General features: G+C 44.1%; 1 protein-coding gene across 5 annotated transcripts in view; it reads left to right on the forward strand.

Moving 5' to 3' along the window:
• Nucleotides 1-19554, forward strand: part of gareml (GRB2 associated, regulator of MAPK1-like) — a 312284-nt gene extending 292730 nt beyond the window's left edge. For all 5 annotated transcript variants that reach the window (XM_072498983.1, XM_072498985.1, XM_072498986.1 and 2 more), the window contains 2 exons: nucleotides 8204-8373; nucleotides 17424-19554. In XM_072498983.1, the coding sequence (XP_072355084.1) occupies nucleotides 8204-8373; nucleotides 17424-18438 (1185 nt within the window). In that variant the 3' untranslated portion in view covers nucleotides 18439-19554. The remainder of the gene's footprint in view (nucleotides 1-8203; nucleotides 8374-17423) is intronic.
• Nucleotides 19555-20031: the final 477 nt, after the last annotated feature.

Raw genomic sequence — 20031 nt, forward strand, 5'->3', positions numbered from 1 at the left:
TTGTTTCCTTATTTGCAGTAGGTGGGTTAGCAGAACATGGGGTTCATGGTTGACATCAGTTAGCATGAACATAAGTGAAAGATCTTCTGCTGATATTTGTACTACGTTTGATAAATGGGGGATACAAATTTGTTTGACCACGTAACTCAAACATGAGTGAAGAGAAAGCACCTATCAAGAATTTATCCACTCAGTTTATATTACAACTCTTTGATTTAATCCTATATGAGGACACTTATGGAATGTTTCTGGGGGAAAAAGGAACATGAGTGACATATTTCAGCAATGCAAATGATTACACTGGGTGGAAATATCATATTTGGACATGCAAACATACAAGATGGGAGCAGAAGTATTCGGCACTTCGAGCCTGCTCTGCCATTCAACAGGATTATGCCTGATATGTTTGTGTTTAGAATTCCACAACCCATCTGTCGTGTTGGGTGTTCTGGTCTACAAACAGGTCAACACGGCTGGAGATGGTGTAACTCTATTTTATTAACAACTCAACTGTAATAACATATTGTAAACTTGGGTACATGCATTACCAGCTTATCTGTGGACCCTGTCCTATCACTATCTAGGTGAGGCACTCAGCACATGGTGAATGTCTGAGAGGCAGGCTGTGAGCTCTGTGCTCTGAGCTAGCTGCTGCTAGCAAGGGGCCGGAACGCTGGTGTCCCCTGTCTTTATAGTGCGTGTGCTCTCACTGGTGATTGGCTGCGATGTTGTGTTTGCTGGTTGGTCCTATTGTATGTCCATCAGTGTGTCAGTGTGTGTGTGATTGCACCATGATATGCTGATGTATATCTTGACATCCCCCCTTTTCGCAAAGAATATGTGCCTACATGAGAATAAATAAAGTGTAGTGAGTGTGCCTGATCATGTGTGTGCATTATTTACATCAATATGTACATGTGGCTATATTATATACACGGGAAGGTGCCAGGTGCAGAGGAAAACTATGTTACACCAAGAACGAAACAAATACTATTAACAAACGATGAAAAACTCGTAAACAGTACAGCAGAACAAGTCAGTAAGTCCAATAGTGCAAGGTTTATAAATCAAGTCTTTGGGGTGGGCGATGAATTCGGGTTGACCGCTTCAAGGATGGTTCAGGATCCACCGGCTGAGGAATGGGCCGGGCCACGGTTGAGTGAGGAGGAGGCAGGTTATCCGGAAGCTCAACAAAGTCGATGTCAGGGACAATAGGAGGGCGTGGCACCGGTGCAGAATTTCATAGCGAGCATGGAACCAGACGAAGGGCACGCCGATTGCGGCGGCGAATGGAGCCATCAGGCAAACGACCCAGAAACGAGCGGGGAGCCACCTGTCTAAGAACCTCAGCAGTTGCCGACCAGCCACCCTCCGGAAGATGTATAAGGACATGATCACCAGGCACCAGGGCAGGAAGATCAGTCGCCCGAGCATCATGTGTCGCCTTTTGTTGCTCACGCTCTTGTTGCATCCGCTGAAGTACCGGAGCATGGTCGAGGTCTGGGACATGAATGGACGGCACAGTGGTCCTAAGGGTGCGACCCATAAGCAGTTGGGCCGGCGATAGGCCAGTGGACAGTGGGGCGGAGTGATAGGCCAGCAAGGCGAGGCAGAAGTCAGATCCTGCATCAGCAGCCTTGCAGAGGAGCCTTTTACAATGTGGACGCCCTTCTCTGCTTTGCCATTTGACTGAGGGCGCAGGGGACTGGACATCATGTGTGCAAAGTTGTATGCACTAGCGAAGGAAGACCATTCCTGACTCGCGAAACAGGGGCCATTGTCTGACATCACGGTGAGCGGAATGCCGTGGCGTGCAAAGGTCTCCTTACAGGCCCGGATAACAGCCGATGACGTGTTGTCGTGCAGGCGTATGACCTCAGGATAGCTGGAAAAGTAGTCGATGGTGATGATGTAGTCCCTGCCGAGCGCATGGAACAGGTCCACGCCCACCTTCGACCAGGGGGACGTGACCAACTCATGGGGCTGAAGGGTCTCATGTGGTTGTGCCGGCTGGAACCGCTGACAGGTGGGGCAATTGAGCACAGTGTTGGCAATGTCCTCATTTATTCCTGGCCAGTACACAGCCTCTCGAGCCCTCCGTCGGAACTTCTCAACGCCGAGGTGGCCTTCGTGCAGCTGTTCTAATACAAGCCGGTGCATGCTGTGTGGGATCACAATGCGGTCCAGCTTCAGGAGGACACCATCCACGACTGTCAAGTCATCCCGAATGTTGTAAAACTGTGGGCATTGTCCCTTGAGCTACCCGTCCGTCATGTGGCGCATCACATGGGGGGGTCAGCCGCAGTCTCACGGCGAATGTGGGCAAGGCGTTCACCAGTGCCCGGCAGATTGGCAGAAGTGAAGGCTACATGTGCGTCGACTTGGCAAACAAACCCCTCTGGGTCGGAGGGAGTGTCGACTGCCCTGGACAGAGCGTCTGCTATGATCAGGTCCTTACCCGGGGTGTATACAAGTTGGAAGTCGTCCCTCCGGAGTTTGAGCAGAATGCGCTGGAGGCAAGGGGGTCATGTCATTAAGGTCCTTTTGGATGATGCCAACCAGCGGGCGATGGTCGGTCTCCACAGTGAACTGGGGAAGGCCATATACATAGTCGTGGAACTTGTCAATGCCAGTCAACAGGCCTAGGCACTCCTTCTCAATTTGCGCCTAGCGCTGCTCTGTGGGGGTCATGGCACGTGACGCATAGGCGACAGGGGCTCATGATGAGGCGACATCTCGTTGCAGGAGGACCGCCCCATTGCCGGACTGGCTGGCGTCAGTCGAGATCTTCGTCTCCCTTTCAGGATCGAAGAACGCCAGTACCGGGGCGGTGGTGAGCTTGACCTTGAGCTCCTCCCATTCACGCTGGTGGGTGGGAAGCCACAGGAATTCAGTTGTCTTCCTGACAAGGTGCCAGAGAGCTGTGGTGTGGGAAGCGAGGTTGGGGATGAACTTCCCCAGGAAGTTGACCATTCCTAGAAAGCGTAGCACCGCCTTCTTGTCTGTGGGCTTCTGCATGGCCGTGATGGCTGCAGCTTGTCGCCATCCGGCCGCACACCCAACCGGGAGATGTGGTCCCCCAAGAACTTGAGCTCGGTTTGGCCAAAAGAACATTTGGCTCGGTTAAGACGCTGGCCCTGGTCCTGTATCCGTTGAAAGATGTGTTGGAGGCGACTGATATGCTCCTGCGGTGTGGTAGACCAAATAATGATGTCGTCTACACAGACGCGCACACCTTCGATGCCCTCCATCATCTGTTCCATGATGCGATGGAAAACTTCAGAGGCCGAGATGATGCCAAATGGCATCCTATTGTAGCAGTATCTGCCAAATGGAGTGTTGAAGGTACACAGCTTCCTGCTGGACTGATCCAATTGAATCTGCCAGAAGCCCTTTGAGGCATCAAGCTTGGTGAATATTTTTGCCCGAGCCATCTCGCACGTGATCTCTTCACGTTTGGGTATAGGGTAATGTTCCCTCTTTATATTGCGATTTAAGTCTTTCGGGTCAATACAGATCCAGAGCTCACCGGAAGGCTTCTTGACGCACACCATTGAGCTGACCCATGCAGTTGGCTCCATCACCCGGGAAAGCACTTCTTGGTCCTGAAGGTCCTGCAACTGCTGCTTGAGGCGGTCCTTGAGGGGTGTTGGGACTCTGCGAGGTGCATGAACTACCAGAGTGGCATCCTGTTTGAGCAGGATTTTGTATGTGTAGGGCAATGTACCCATGCCTCGAAAGCACCCTGGTTGTGAGAGAGGATTGAGTTTAGTTGCGCCCTGAATTCCGCATCTTGGAAGTCAGACGTGCCTTCTGGAGAGAGAGAGTATACTCGCTGAACGAGGTGGAGGAGTTTGCACGCCTGTGCGCCTAGCAGAGAGTCCTTTGAAGAGCCCACGATCTCGAAGGGTAGGATGGCTTTACACGAGTTGTGCGTCAATTTGAATTGGCACGACCCCGTGGCGGGGGTGACGTTGCCATTATAGTCGACCAGTTGACAGATGGATGGATGGCTGGTTTGACCCTCAGGGTTTGAAATGCTGACCATGCGAGGAGATTTGCGGAAGCACCAGTGTCCAGGCGGAATGTGTTCTGAGATCGGTTGACCGCCAGGGTGGCACACCACTCGTCATCCAGATCAATGCTGTGCACCGGCAGCGGCTGGTGCGTTCAACTCGGGGACAGCTTGTTATTGTTGATGACAGCAATGCGGAAAGGCTCCCTGTCCTCAGTGTCACTGGTCTGTATGAAGTCAGGATCGGACTCGGTGAACGTGGGTAGAATTGCCCGAACATTTCTGCGAGGCTGGTTAAACTGTTGCGAGTTGGCAGGCTGAGGTGCTCGACAGCAGGCAGCATAGTGGCCAAGCCTGCCACAGCGTAGGCAGTGTCGCGCTTTGGCCGGACATTGCCGCTTTAAATGGACAGTTGCCACACGTCATGACGTCAGTGCGTTCGTTGCGCCACTGCGCATGCGCAGTGCGGTCTTGCGTAGTGCGCGCCTGCGCATCGCGTTCCTCCGCGTCAACGTCCCCTCTTTTGGCACGTACAAGCACGGGAGGCCTCGGAAAGCGCGCAAAATGGCCGCCCTCCTCCGGGCCGCGGGCCAGGAGGTACTCGATCGTCTGGACCCGCTCCGCCTCGTGGGGCCCCTGCCGCGCCGTTTCAGCCGCCTGGATGTGTGAGTACCGGCTGGTGGTGTTCTCATGCAGGACGCAGGTCTCGATGGCCGTCGCTAGTGTGAGTTGCTTGATTTTAAGGAGCTGCTGGTGCAGGGTGTCCGACATGACCCCGAAAACTATCTGGTCGCGTATCATGGAGTCAGAGGTGGGTCCATAGCCGCAGGACTGCGCGAGGATGCGGAGGTGCGTTAAATAAGACTGGAAAGGCTCGTCCTTACCCTGCAGGCGCTGCTGGAACAGGTTGTTCTCCATGCTGCAGGATGGCGGATTGCTGATAAGTTGCAGGTAGGTCTCACAGGGGCTAGTATGTGTCCACTCCTGGAACCAAGTCGTGTTGGGTGTTCTGGTCTACAAACAGGTCAACACGGCTGGAGATGGTGTAACTCTATTTTATTAACAACTCAAGTGTAATAACATATTGTAAACTTGGGTACGTGCATTACCAGCTTATCTGTGGACCCTGTCCAATCACTATCTAGGTGAGGCACTCAGCACATGGTGAATGTCTGAGGGGCAGGCTGTGAGCTCTGTCCTCTGAGCTGAACTCTGGTGTCCCCTGTCTTTATAGTGCGTGTGCTCTCACTGGTGATTGGCTGCGATGTTGTGTATGCTGGTTGGTCCTACTGTATGTCCATCAGTGTGTGTGTGATTGCACCATGATATGGTGATGTATATCATGCCACCATTTACCATTGATAAACCTTTGATTCCCTTGCCTAACAGAAATCTATCCACCTCTGCCTCAAAAATATTCAATGTTGATAGCAATCAGGAGCAGAGCTACTGTCCTGAACCCAACATATTTGAGCCAGCTCTGCACTATTGCTGCAATTCACAACATTGTTCTTGCCGGGATAATTCCACAATGCCAAGCACTGGCAATGCAGGAGCCAATCTTAAACAAAGCGTGCATTAACACATCTGCATGCAAGTTGATCCCTCAAGTTAGCCTTACACATTAACGTGCTGTCCCAGGAGCAAGGACTCAGAAGATAAGTGCATAGAGATTGCATTTCTCTCATTAACCGTGCCAAATTTGTTACTCCCATAGCCTGGAATCAGCCCTGGAAAAATGCTGCAAACTTTCAGCATTTGGCTTGCTACCCAACAGAACATTTTTGGAACTTATAATCTTAATAGGAAATATTAGGGTGGATTTTAATTTACCGCTTAAGGCATTAAACTGGCCGTGTGCAATTTCAATGCAAATTCAAATTGTGAGAGCTGTACAAGGGCTAACTGACCTGCAATGCCAGTTTTGTGCCAGCACAGCAAGTGAAAATCTACCCTCTTAAGTTCTCATTCATTAAATTTAGTCTGGGTGTCTGCAATAGCCTTTTTTAAAATTCTGGCAACTTTCCTTCCCATTCGTTTGTCTTAGCCAACTGCATTGATTTTATGTCTTCCCTCCTCCCCTCATTTACTATTTGTCAGTATTGTGTCTACTACTGTTATGTGCACCTCTGCTGTATTTCTGGTTTTGGAGACGCTGCTGCTAATATTACTGTATTTGCTGGTTGAGGAGGAGGCATGAGGGGGAAAGACGTGTGCGTACATTGGCTGTCATGACACACTTACACTTACCCAATTAAACAGTGTACAAGCCAAGGTGCACCCACGTTGACAATAGAGGGGGACCAGGAACTATTCTCAGACCCAGCATCAGCCAGTATGGAGACTCTGGGAGGGCATTTAGACATTTTTCAAAGCTGTATTGATGGGTGACTGTGTCGTATTTGAAGTTCAAAGGCAAGAAAAGTTTAGCTTCAGCCACATAGCTTTAGGTTATGTAATGAATCTGCCCAGCAACAGATCTGCCCAGTAACAGCAGTAACACGAATGTAACAAGGCATAATGGATGCGATCTGCCAAGCAACAGTGTCATGGGTGTGCCCAGCACAGCGAGAAATCTTCCTAGTTAAATCAATGTAACAAGGCATGATAAGATGTGATTTAAAGTAACGAGATGCCGGGGTCTATACAAATGACATATCCCCTCAGAAGCAGAGAGGCAGTTTACATCTAACAGCCAGAGAGGCCTTCATAAAGACAGTTTAACTATCTTCGCTGGATCAGTAAAAGACATTTCCTAGACTTGACTATCTGCACTGTATTATGTGACATGGTGGTTACAGTGTGGGTTTTGGATGAAGGATTGTGGGGGATTATTGTTACCTGGCAGGATTGATAACATGGTATTCTGAATAGAAGATTGCAATATAATTATTCTTATACTATATCGTTACTCATAAGTAATTATTACCCTTGCAACGACCTCACTCGACAAATAAGGCCTTTTTCCATCCTCAATTGGACATGATAGATTTTATAAAGACATCTGGGGCTGGCACTTGGGCTCCATGGAATTGCGCAGAATATTACAGCATAGAAACAGGCCAGTCAGCCCAACAGGTTCTATGTTGAGTTTTATTCTCCACACAAGACTCTTCACACTTTACTTCATTTCACCTTATCAATATACCCTCCCATTCATAGATTCTCGAATCTCAACAGTGCAGAAGGAGGACATTTTTCCCATTGAGTCTGCACCAATCCCCTGAAAGAGCACCCTACCTAGGCCTGCACCCTTGCCCTATCCTCGCAGCCCAACTAACATGCATATTGTTGGACACTAATGGGCAATTTTTAGCAGTGCAAATCCACCTAACCTGCACATCTTTGGACTGTGGGAGAAAACCGGAGCACCCGGAGGAAACCCACGCAAACAAGGGGAAAACGTGCAAACTCCACACAGACGCCCAAGGCCGGAATTGAACCTATGTCCTTGGCACTTTGAGGCAGCAGTGCTAACCACTTTGCCACCATCCCGCACACTGTGCCACTGTCGCCTTTCTCCCTCAAATTAGCTGGCTCTTGAATCCTTTCAAAGCCATGCAACCTTGTTAAGCTTTCTATGGATTAATACCCAGCCAGTATAGTCCCTTATAAATTAATATGTGCATCTGTAAATAACTCCAACATGGATGTGATTTATGAAACTGCTGCAGTATGTTTTAGCAACGTGTTTCAGAGAGTCATATAGTTTATTCAGCAAGGAATAGGTTCTACTTAAGATCACATGTTATTCAACAATCTTAAGCAATGTTGAATTATCTTGGTCATTACGCAGCGATTATCTACACTTCTACTTCGTGTTGGCTACGAATATTTCAAGGTATATCACTTTCTTGATTGACTTATATTTTCAAACATGCTTGGGTTAGCTCTGGAAGTGATCGATCATTAATGTTTGGCACGTTATGTGGAAGCTGTGACTTTCCAGCCTTCTTTAAGTGAGGTTTGCTTCTGCAGCGTGGCAGTCCACACCAACAAACTAACGCTGTTCATTTGATGGGCAGAATATGTGAAATCAGCTGAGATGTCCTGATTGTGTGGTCTTCTACTTTTAATGTGTAGTAAAATTGGCAAAATCTTTCTATTCAAATGCAGATCAATATATGGTCATTCTGCAAAGTGTTTGAATTTTTAAACATGTCATGTTCCACTGTCTTCTTTTGACAGGTGAAAGAGGAATGCCGTCTTCTAAATGCTCCCCCTATTCCTCCACGGGGTACTAAAGGTGTTCCTACACCAAGTCCACCAGTTCCACCTCGATTTGCAAAGGCCCAGCTACAGCAAGCTCATTCACCAAGCCCTAGCCTGTCCTATTACTCATCTGGTCTTCACGAGATGTAAGTGGAAATAACTAAATAATGAGTGCAAACCTTTTAGGATTCTATGGGTCATTGAATGTTCCTGATTTGAAAATAGGTAGTTTATTCCATCACTATTCAGGAGATGAATTCTACCTTCCCTTCTTCATCATTAATAAAACATTCATATGTACATATATTACCTCTCTAACCATCCATTAGTAATTAAAAATCTTGCACACAAGCATCTGTCCTCTCCATGAACCTCTCATCTTCTTCACAGCATTTTTGGTAACTATCAGTGCAAATACTTTATAACAGCCTTTCTTCATGTAACAGTCATCTTTCACTGTTTATCGATAAACCAGCCAAATTATTAAACGTACCTTTTGGAAAAACTGTCAACTGTCAAGAGAGATGTGCGGGGTAGGTTTGTCACGCAGAGAGTGGTGGGTGGCTGGAACGCCAGAGGATGTGGTGGAAACAGGTACATGGGCAACATTTATGAGGCATCTGGATAGGTACATGAATAGGAAGGAAATAGAGGGATACGGACCGAGTAAGGACAGGAGATTAGTTTTTAGTTAGGCCATCATGAACGGCACAGGCTTTTAGGGCTGAAGGACCTGTTCCTGTGCTGTACTTTTCTTTGTTCTTATTTGTTTCTCCAGAACTGTGCTTTCTAATATAAAAATTAAGGTTTTAAATACAATTCGTACATATTTCACAATAAAATCATCGATCTATAATTTCATAACTTCTAAACCTCAGTCTACTTCACCTGGATGATTTTTTCCTGAAAAGTTGATGCAGTGCATTCTGAACTTTTTCAATCAGCAGGATTCCTCAGCACTCATCAGCACATTTCTGAATTAAATCAAAAGGGTGTGTCCCGATCAGTGCGTATAATTGTGCAACTTGTTATGTACATGGTCAGACTAAAATCACCTGTGTTTTGCTGATAGTAAATATAGCTATTCTAATTAACAACAGCAGAAAGGTGCACGGTCATACCTACATACCAAGACTTGGGACAAAGAACTGGATTTTTACTTAACCTGACCCACCTGGAAAGGCAGGTTGGGAAATCAGAGGCCTAGTGAGTTGGTGTGTGTGTGTGTGTGTGTGTGTGGAGGGGGGGCGGGGGCAGGGGCACTGATGGTGTGAGGCCTGGATGAGGGTTTGGAGATCTGGGTGGGAGACGTGGTTATGTCGGAGTCGTAGTGGTGTCAGAGGCCTCTGTGTGGTGGAAGAGAGTGTGGGGTGTTGGGAGGCCTCAGGGGTGAAGGAGGCAATATCGGAGTTGTCTGCGGGATGGGAGGAAATTGTGATGGGGAAGTGCGCAATGATAGGGGTTGCCTCGGCAGGCACACTGGATCCAGATGCACAAGCACCTACCTCCTGGATCCAAAAATTCCAGATTTGGATGTCGCTGCCAAGTTCTCTGAGGCTTGTGAAACCCAGCAGACCACAGTTGAAGTTGAAATACTGAATAATAAGGCACATTATCGTATTTAAAGTAAAAGTCCTACTTGCCTCAGTTAAAGCTGGAAGTGGGCGGGTTTCAGGTTGGGTCAGGAAACTGATTTTTGGGACTCTTAAACCCAGTTCCCAACAAAATTTAAATGCCCACGCAACCTCACCCTTCACCTTCCTCACCTCTCAATTCACCTCCATGCCCCCTTCAGATCACTTATGCCACCTTTATGCCCACAATGTATCTTCCATAGCCTGTCAGCCAGTATGCACTATGCACATTCCTCAGGCTCTAAGCAATATTAATGGACAATATTTTACATTTGTTGGGAAAAATAAACCTCTCACCATCTAATAAAAGCCTCCATATCATTAAACAAAGGAAAAATGCATTTTGCTATGTGAAAAAAAACTTGTGCAATTGTAACCCTATTAGCTTGTATCAACAGACCAAAGACCATATCATAGGGACAATCTGTTACTGCAACCTCCTGAAAGTATCATTCATTCTCAGATGGAACACCTACTGTGCTGAAACCCATCAGCACTTGAAACTTAGCTAAGCATTGATAATGCTCACAGCTGTCCAAACAATAGAATTCTCTTTGGGAAGGAAAGAACTGAAAGTGCTTTACTCTACTTTCAGAAGTAGAGTGCCTGTCAATCAATATAAGGGATCAGATAGTTGGAGGATTTTCAAGTGTCAAAACCATTTTTTATCACTGTGGAAAAGAAAAGACAACATAGGCTGACAGGACATCTTGAAACATTTTCACTGCATAATGGTGTGAACAAATACACAATGCTGGTCCATGTAAAGGTCAACTTGCCTTTAAAGACCCAGATCCCAATGATGAATCAATGTCTTAAAAATACATCTGGATTATAACACCTAATGGAGACATTTGAAGTTGTGAAGACACTTTACACTTACCTTTAGAATATTTCAGCAAGATTTCCATTTTCTTCAGGAACTCTAAAACCTGCCATTCTTTTAATGGGCTTCCAAAATCCCACACCGTTAGACGAAAATGATGTATAGAAGAATATCTCGTTTTCACCACTTATTTAAAATAGGGAATCCGACTTCAGTGGGAGTGGGTGTATGTTTTGCACATTAGGCAAAAAGGGACAGAGTAAATGGCGCAGGATCAAGAATGAACAGGAAAATCAGTTTTGCTGCAAAACAATATCTAAGTTTGGTCATTTGCACACCAAAATACACCTCTGCATCCAGATGAAAATGCAGCGCCTAAAGTCCCCCAGAGACCATAAGACATAGGTGCAGAATTAGGCCACTCGGCCCATCGAGTCTGCTCCGCCATTCAATCATGGCTGATATTTTCTCATCCCCATTCTCCTGCCTTCTCCCCATAACCTTTGATCCCCTTATTAATCAAGAACCTATCTATCTCTGTCTTAAAGACACTCAGTGATTTGGCCTCCACAGCCTTCTGAGGCAAAGAGTTCCACAGATTCACCACAGTATGGCTGAAGAAATTCCTCCTCATCTCTGCTTTAATGGATCGCCCCTTTAGTTTGAAATAGTGTCCTCTGCTTCTAGTTTTTCCTATAAGTGGAAACATCCTCTCCACGTCCACTTTATCCAGGCCTAGCAGTATCCTGTAAGTTTCAATAAGATCCTCCAACTAGTACAGACCCACAGTCCTCAACCGTTCCTCATACGACAAGTTCTTCAATCCAGGGATCATTCTTGTGAACCTCCTCTGGACCTTTCCAAGGCCAGCACATCCTTCCTTAGATACGGGGCCCTAAACTGCTCACAATACTCCAAATTGGGTCTGACCAGAGCCTTATACAGCCTCAGGAGTACATCCCTGGTCTTGTATTCTAGCCCTCTTGACATGAATGCTAACATTGCATTTGCCTTCTTAACTGCCGACTGAACCTGCACGTTAACCTTCAGAGAATCGTGAACAAGGACTCCCAAGTCCCTTTGTGCTTCTGATTTCCTAAGCATTTCCCCATTTAGAAAATAGTCTATGCCTAAATTCTTCCTTCCACAGTGCATAACCTCACACTTTTCCACATTGTATTTCATTTGCCACTTCATTGCCCACTCTCCTAGCTTGTTCAAATCCTTCTGCAGCCCCCTTGATTCCTCAATACTACCTGTCCCTCTACAGATCTTTGTGTATCTGCAAACTGAGCAATAGTGCCTTCAGTTCCTTCATCCAGATCATTAATGTATATTGTAAAAAGCTGTGGTCCCCGCACAGACCTCTGAGGCACACCACTAGTCACCAGCTGCCATCCTGAAAAAGACCCCTTTATCCCCACTCTCTGCCTTCTGCCAGTCAGCCAATCCCCTATCCATGCCAGGATCTTACCCTTAACACCATGGGCTCTTAACTTATTTAACAGTCTCCTATGTGGGACCTTGTCAAAGGTCTTCTGGAAATCTAAATGAATCACGTCCACTGGTTCTCCTTTGTCTAACTTCCTTGTTACCTCCTCAAAGAACTCTAACAGTGATGGGGCTAGTTTAGCACAGGGGCTAAATCGTTGGCTTTGAAAGCAGACCAAGGCAGGCCAGCAGCACGGTTCAATTCCCGTACCGCCTCCCCGAACAGGTGCCGGAATGTGGCGACTAGGGGCTTTTCACAGTAACTTCATTTGAAGCCTACTTGTGACAATAAGCGATTTTCATTTTCATTTCATGAACAGATTTGTCAGACATGACCTCCCTTTGACAAAGCCGTGCTGATTCAGCCCTATTTTACCATGCACTTCCAAGTATTTTGTGATCTCATCTTTAATAACAGACTTTAAAATCTTACCAATGACCAAAGTCAGGTTAACCAGCCTATGATTTCCCATCTTCCGTTCCCTCCCTTCTTAAACAGTGATGTTACATTAGCCACTTTCCAGTCCTCTGGGACCCTTCCTGCCTCCAGTGATTCTTGAAAGATCACCACCAATGCCTCCACAATCTCCTCAGATATCTCTTTTGGGACCCTCGGGTGTAGACTATTCGGTCCAGGTGACTTATCCACCTTAAGACCTTTCAGTTTCCCCAGAACCTTCTCCTTAGTGATGGTCACTGCACTCACCTCTGCCCCCTGATTCTCCTGGAGCTCTGGCATCCCACTGGTGTCTTCCACCGTGAAGACTGATGCAAAGTAACTATTCAAACGCAATTAATGAGAAATTACTTGAGAACCTTCCTTTTTTCACTATTAATCTCGCTGTGAAAGCACTTCAAGTTAGGCCTTGTTGAATTAATTGTAACTTGTTTTTTTTTATGGTGGACGAAGATCATTATTAATTCTGAAAACCTCTCTGGTCCTGAATCCTGATTTTCTATTTGAGTGGTGTCAAATTTCTCCAGTCTAATTTTTAAAAAAAAATCACATAATTGATTTAAAAGCTTATTTATCTTTTAGATTCTATCTTAGTACCACCTGTATGCCCTGATCTTTTATTTTGCTCGCAGTAAATTTTGTAAAAATGAAAGATAATCTTTGCCGACTGTGAGAACGCAATTAGCTGCTTGACATTAATGACATTACTTCCTGAAGATCTCCTTGCCTTGGTGCTAAATTCAAACTAATGTTGGGAAAGGTAAAATTCTGACCACAAACAACTTTGTAGGTAGATTTCTTTGAGATTAACGTCACCACTACTTTCTGCAGTATTCGGGCCACTAAATCGGTGGCATGTATTTTTTGTCAGCTGAGTGACACAGCAATCCCTATTGTTATAAAACAATATGATCTCCGACTGATCTTGGAGATCATCCTTGGGGGAATCACTTCATAACAAAATAAGAATAATACATGCAAACATTCCTTTGCTTGTAATGTAACAATTCTTATGTTATATTTTTCTTACATTTCTCTGATTTAGGTAAATAATCCAAGGCAAATTCTTGCAACCAGTTTTCAATTTTGCAAATATCCTCCTTTTTTTAAACAAAACAATAATTTTGTTTCGCACGGGGAGATTATTAATTATTAAAACAGCATTTTTAAAAGAGATGGAAACCAATTATTTCTTGCTTCCCCAAATGTTGTGCAAGGACTGGGAATTTACAATTAGCTGCCAATCTCTGAACAAAATTTGCCAGCAATTAGCTTTAAATTTACTCCAGGAATATCTAACATCGATTTGTATTGAACTTATCACGAGATGTGTTTATTTACAGAAAATCAACCTGTGGCCTTAAAGGAATATGCCATTTACACACAGCTCCCTTTTGGCAGTAGCATAATACGTTTCCCATTATATGACACAATGGTCCAAATTTTATTGCAGCAGGGCATCATATGTGAAATTGGTTAGACTTGCCCGTGCACATTTAGGGTCCAAATGTTCCAGCTGATAATATTATGGGCAACATAGCATCCGGGATTTTGATGAACAAGGCAAGCAAGCAACTGCACATTTACTTAATCAATCAGGTTGAAAAATTGATAATTAACAGCACAAAAGTTGAGAAGTCTGAATTAGACTTGGTAAATTCACTGCCAAATCAGATCCAGAAAGAGAAATAGGGAGAATGTAAAGAATTATTGGGCCATGAAACAAAGATAAGGGAGACAGAAATTTAAATTTAAAATTTGATATTTAAAAACTCTCCAACAGCAATTAATACCTGAAGAAACGAGACTCAACATTTGTGATTGCCAGTGCAGACTCAATGGGTCGAATGGCCTTGTCTGCACTGTAGGGATTCTATGATGTAGGAGACCATTCTAATGTCACTATAAGTGGACAGAAAAGAGGAACCAGTAGAGTTGAAGTTATGAAATGATACTTTGACACAGAATTTAGACACCTGCAATAGGTTAAAGGAGTTGCTGTAGTCAAAACAAACTTTAATTAAAAGGAGTTTATATTTCATAGATTTCATAGAATTTACAGTGCAGAAGGAGGTCATTCGACCCATCGAGTCTGCACCGGCTCTTGGAAAGAGCACCCTACCCAAGCCCTATCCCCATAACCCAGGAACCCCACCTAACACTAAGGGCAATTTGGACACTAAGGGCAATTTAGCATGGCCAATCCACCTAACCTGCACATCTTTGGACTGTGGGAGGAAACCGGAGCACCCGGAGGAAACCCACGCACATACGGGGAGAACGTGCAGACTCCGCACAGTGACCCAAGCCGGGAATCAAACCTATGACCCTGGAGCTGTGAAGCATTTGAGCTAACCACTATGCTACCGTGCTGCCTATATCCTTGGACAATGTGAGATAAGTTGGCTTCAGGTGCAGAGCCTTAGGTTCTTGCAGTGAAAACAGAAATTCTTAAGGAAAGCAGAGGAAGGAGGCTTTACCTGGGATGATGAACCACAAAGTCCCTCAAAGGAATGTGCTTAAGTTCAGTGAAAAAGATGCTTAGAACATTCATTATCAGCACGGTAGCATTGTGGATAGCACAATTGCTTCAAAGCTCCAGGGTCCCAGGTTCGATTCCCGGCTGGGTCACTGTCTGTGCGGAGTCTGCACATCCTCCCCGTGTGTGCGTCGGTTTCCTCCGGGTGCTCCAGTTTCCTCCCACAGTCCAAAGATGTGCAGGTTGGGTGGATTGGCCATGCTGAATTGCCCTTGGTGTCCAAAATTGCCCTTAGTGTTGGGTTGGGTTATGGGGATGAGGTGGAGGTGTTGATCTTGGGTAGGGTGCTCTTTCCAGGAGCTGATGCAGACTCGATGGCCCGAATGGCCTCCTTCTGCACTGTAAATTCTATGAATGACCCACGTGTGGCAAATCAGTGTTGCAAGATGTTTAATGACATAATTAGGTCAAGGAATGTAAGAGGCACCAGCTATATTTTGTGTATTGGTTTGTCATAGATCTGCCCAATTTTAACTCTGTTCAAGTAGGTGGGTTTAAATGAGTTAGAATCTCACCTGTGGTACCTATTGCATTACCGACTAAGAGTGGCATCGACGCTGACATTATAGTACAGGTCTCAGAATAGCTTTTTAAGTGTGTTGCAGTAAGTGAGGCCATCCAAAACATCTAATATAATGTCTTGGCTCTTGGAAGTGTTTGAAGGGATTCGTAGCTGAAGTGTCTGCACCACTGTGGAACCCTACCCTGTTGAAGAATGTTTTTTATTCCATTATATGTGCAAGGTCCATCCACGAAAAAATATACTGCTACAAGCAGATGCAAAAAAACCTCCTATTGATAAACACTCTAATACTGTACTAAATTACATTCATTCAATAATGTACAGTGCATTAAGATCAGATGATGCTAGCATGAATGGCCAAATTCATGATAAATGGGCTTTCCTTAATATTGCAAATTCAATTTTGGAAGGCTTATGACTTGTCTTTTCTGCATTTATGCTTCCTGTTATGTACATTAATTATTTCTTTAAGTGCTTTAGTATGACAGGCAATTTATCTAGCTGCCTATGGACATTTGAATCTTTGACAATTACTGTCACAATTTTCACTACTGGGGCTATAGATGGGTATTTCCAACACAGTGCTAATTTTAATGCCTGCTTCCCACCACTTCAGGGAGCAGCAGTTTAATAAATGGCATTTGGCGACTGTTACTTAGATCACAAAGAGCGACAAGTTTAGAATGACAAGTTATTTTGTTTACACAGATGGAGTATTGCATTGCTATGGTCGGTCATTGAGGGAGTAGATCCAATGAACAGACTTTCCTTGTATTATATTTGAGACCAAGAGTTTTGAAAAAAAAAAATGAAATGATGATTTGGCTTGGATGTGATTGTTAGCAAATCGAAAAAAAAAGGAGCAAATCATGTGCATCTGTAATAACAAACTTCTAATGCTTCCGAAGTTTCTTAATATGTCTGCAGAATGCTCAGCAATTGTTGAAAGCAACATAACAAAATCTGACAATTTTTAAGTGAATCCTGAGTGTTTTGGTAACGATTGAAATAGAAAAAGTTTAATGTTGATGGAACTGGAGGTCTTCCAGATATATAAATATGCATTGTGAGAGTTTGTGACTAAAAATGTCAATACAACCTCCATGCTTCAGATTAGTCAACGAGATTCATGGACACAATTAATATCGTCCAGAATGTCTACTTTTGTGGTTTTATGCTTTGCATATTGGACTGAGATTTGCTGAAGAAATAAGCACGTACGAATGATGCACGCCATTGCCACGGGCAGCACGGTGGCACAGTGGTTAGCACTGCCGCCTCACAGCGTCAGGGACCCGGTTCAATTCTGGCCTTGGGTGGCTGTCTGTGTGGAGTTAGGTACAGTGCTCTTTCGGAGAATCGGTGCAGACCCGATGGGCCAAATGGCCTCATTCAGCACTGTAGAGATGCTATGATTCTTCTATTATCAATTTGTGGGCTAGATACCTTGAGAACGAGAACACACTACCAGTTCTATTAAATAGCTCAAAATTGGGTGAATATGTAATGGAATTATGTAATGGAATTGGCTTTTCATCCCACAACTTCACAATTTGAATTTATTGACATACTAAATTCTACTAACTTTGCCCACTATTCGTTATGTTCCTTCCTTGTGGTTTGTGCTGATAGTTCCATTGAAGAGGTTTGGTAATGATAAAGGATTGATACATATTGCCTTGTCATGACTGTAATACGCTCTTCATTTATGTCCTCCTGTTTCCAGTTCTGGAACCCGCAGTGATAGCTGTTCTCCGTCACCGGACTCGTATTCCCTTTACTGTTATCCATGTACGTGGGGAGACTGCAAGGCTACAGATTCTTCGAACCATCCAATATCAGGGAATATTTCATCTAATATCCAGAATGTGCAGACCTCATGGTCGGATCCATGGGCATATTCAGACAGTGTTCAAAATGTGATCAGTGGCCGATCTACACCCCAATTATCAGGAGATGCAGTCCTGAAAAGTTACTACAGTTGCCCTCGGCTGAAACCTCCGGGCTCTCAGAAAAGGTTTGCTCCTTTTGGGGCATTAAACCCTTTTGCTAATCCTAGTTACTCATCTAGTCCATCGGCCACAGATTGGTTGGAATCTTATGATCATCACAAGTCTTCATCCACTGCATCGGACCATTTTGATGCTACAGTCAGCCGCAGTACTTCTCCTGATCCAGGCTCGGTCAGCAATTCTGGGGATTTAAGGTACAATCAGGAGTTTAGAAACTGTGTACAGGATTCATTGTACAAACAGACCGAGAGCATATCTTGTCCAGTCCCACCACCACGGCCTCCCAAAGTCTGTGATTCAGACAACATCATCATCAGAAGTACAGCTTCTCTTTCTCCGACTATCGTAAGAGGTGCCGAAGGTGGTGTCACAAGGGTCTATCTCACACAAGGAGTTATAAAGGTCCCTCCAGTGTCATCAAGAAGTAATACAGAGATACCTGTTTCCCTCCCTTCATCGAATACCCCAAGTATGCCCAAGTTAAATGGTAGTGGTTTGTACTGGCATCCACCATCTGACCTATCTACCCTTTCTGTGGAGGAAGTCTCCAAATGCCTGCGTTTCATAGGCCTGTCAGAAGATGTGTTGACATTCTTTGTCCGTGAGCGAATTGATGGAAACATTTTTGTTCAGTTGACTGAGGAAATCCTATCTGATGATTTTAAACTGACAAAATTGCAAGTGAAAAAGATCATGCAGTTTATTAAAGGATGGAGACCTAAGATTTAACCTGATTCTTTGTTTAGTCAAGTGGACAAAGGTTTAATGCTAAGTGATAGAAACTGATGATAATTGGAAAGGCTCTCTTTGCAAAGCACCTCCGGATGTTTAAAATATCTCAGAACTTGTTTTGCCATAAAAAATACCATTCTTGTTGATTAATGTGAAAGATAGGTGTTATCAAAATATATAATATCCTTTGATGCTATCATTGCACATTTTAAAAATGCAGCTTTTCCCCCATTATAAAAAGTGTTAACTGCACATAATACATTGAATTTTATAGGGAAAAAAATGAGTTAAAGAGTTAAATTACTTTTGAATTGTAATTAGTGCAGCCTTATTGGAGGTGGAATAGACACCAGGCTATGCTTTGATTGCCTGGTTAGTCAAACTCAATAAGTTTTCACAAATATTTAAAGTGCCCCCACGGTGGAAAGCTGAAATGCAATTTCCATCACTTCAGCTTTTAATCAGTTTACTACTACTATTTGTGTTACTGAGTTTGAATTTGATTAATGATGGATGAATCTTTTCTAACATTTACTGTACTAATAAAGCTGTGGAACTCCATTTAAATTTTTTTACTACCCATATAATTTTCCAGTACCTGCAGATCTCCCCCCACCACCCCCCAAACAAAAATAGGAAGCCCAGGAAAATGATCATAGATAGTAAAATAATTCTTGTGCAGCATGTGGTTATTGTAACAACCAGAAGGAAAAATTAAGTACACATTTGTGAGGAAATATACAGTTGCTCTTTTTCCATAGTACACTGCATATGCCTATAATTTAGCTCATTGTTTCAGTCAGTAATTTGATCTAAAAATGTACTGTACTAATCACTACTGTCTTAAAAACTGTATAGTCTGTTATTTGTGGAAGACAACACTAAATTATACAGTTTAATGGCTGTGGTTTTCCAACTAATTTTTGGAAAACTTGGAAAACTGTGTGTATATTTATGGACAAGCAACTCTTCTCAATGTAGATGTTCATGTTGATATAATTTTCTTTTTTAACAATGAAAGTTAATAATACTATAATTGTACTGAAATGCCCAGTTTTATGCATAATTTAATCTATAAAAATCAATACAGAGAATAGATTACAAAAACAAAAAGCATCCATGCATGATTTTAGTGTTTTGCTGTTTGAACCTTTCCAGTTACATGGAATAGACTTTTTCTTCTAGCAGAAATATATGTGCTTTGAGTTCAATTTTTCCCAACAGTGAATCAGAGTTGGCTATCTTACAGCCTTCCATTTTGTTACAGTACTTTTGCTGGGGAACTAATGTCATAGCTTGAGGGGATGTTAGGTGATATTTTTTGCACAACCTGCCCTGCTATCTGAAACCAAAGAGAAAATGCTGGAAAATCTCAGCAGGTCTAGCAGCATCTGTAGGGAGAGAAAAGAGCTAACATTTCGAATCCAGATGACCCTTTGTCAAAGCTATGATACAGAGAAAGTGGGAAATATTTATACTGCGGAGTGGGAATGAAAGATGAGTGATAGCCACAGAAACCCAGGGAAATGGGGTGCTAATAGCCACAGAATGCAAGGGGAAAGAGTGTTAATGGGAGTCACCAGAGAGAAC

The sequence above is a fragment of the Scyliorhinus torazame genome, chromosome 4 (assembly GCF_047496885.1).
Source record: "Scyliorhinus torazame isolate Kashiwa2021f chromosome 4, sScyTor2.1, whole genome shotgun sequence".
NCBI lineage: Eukaryota > Metazoa > Chordata > Chondrichthyes > Carcharhiniformes > Scyliorhinidae > Scyliorhinus > Scyliorhinus torazame.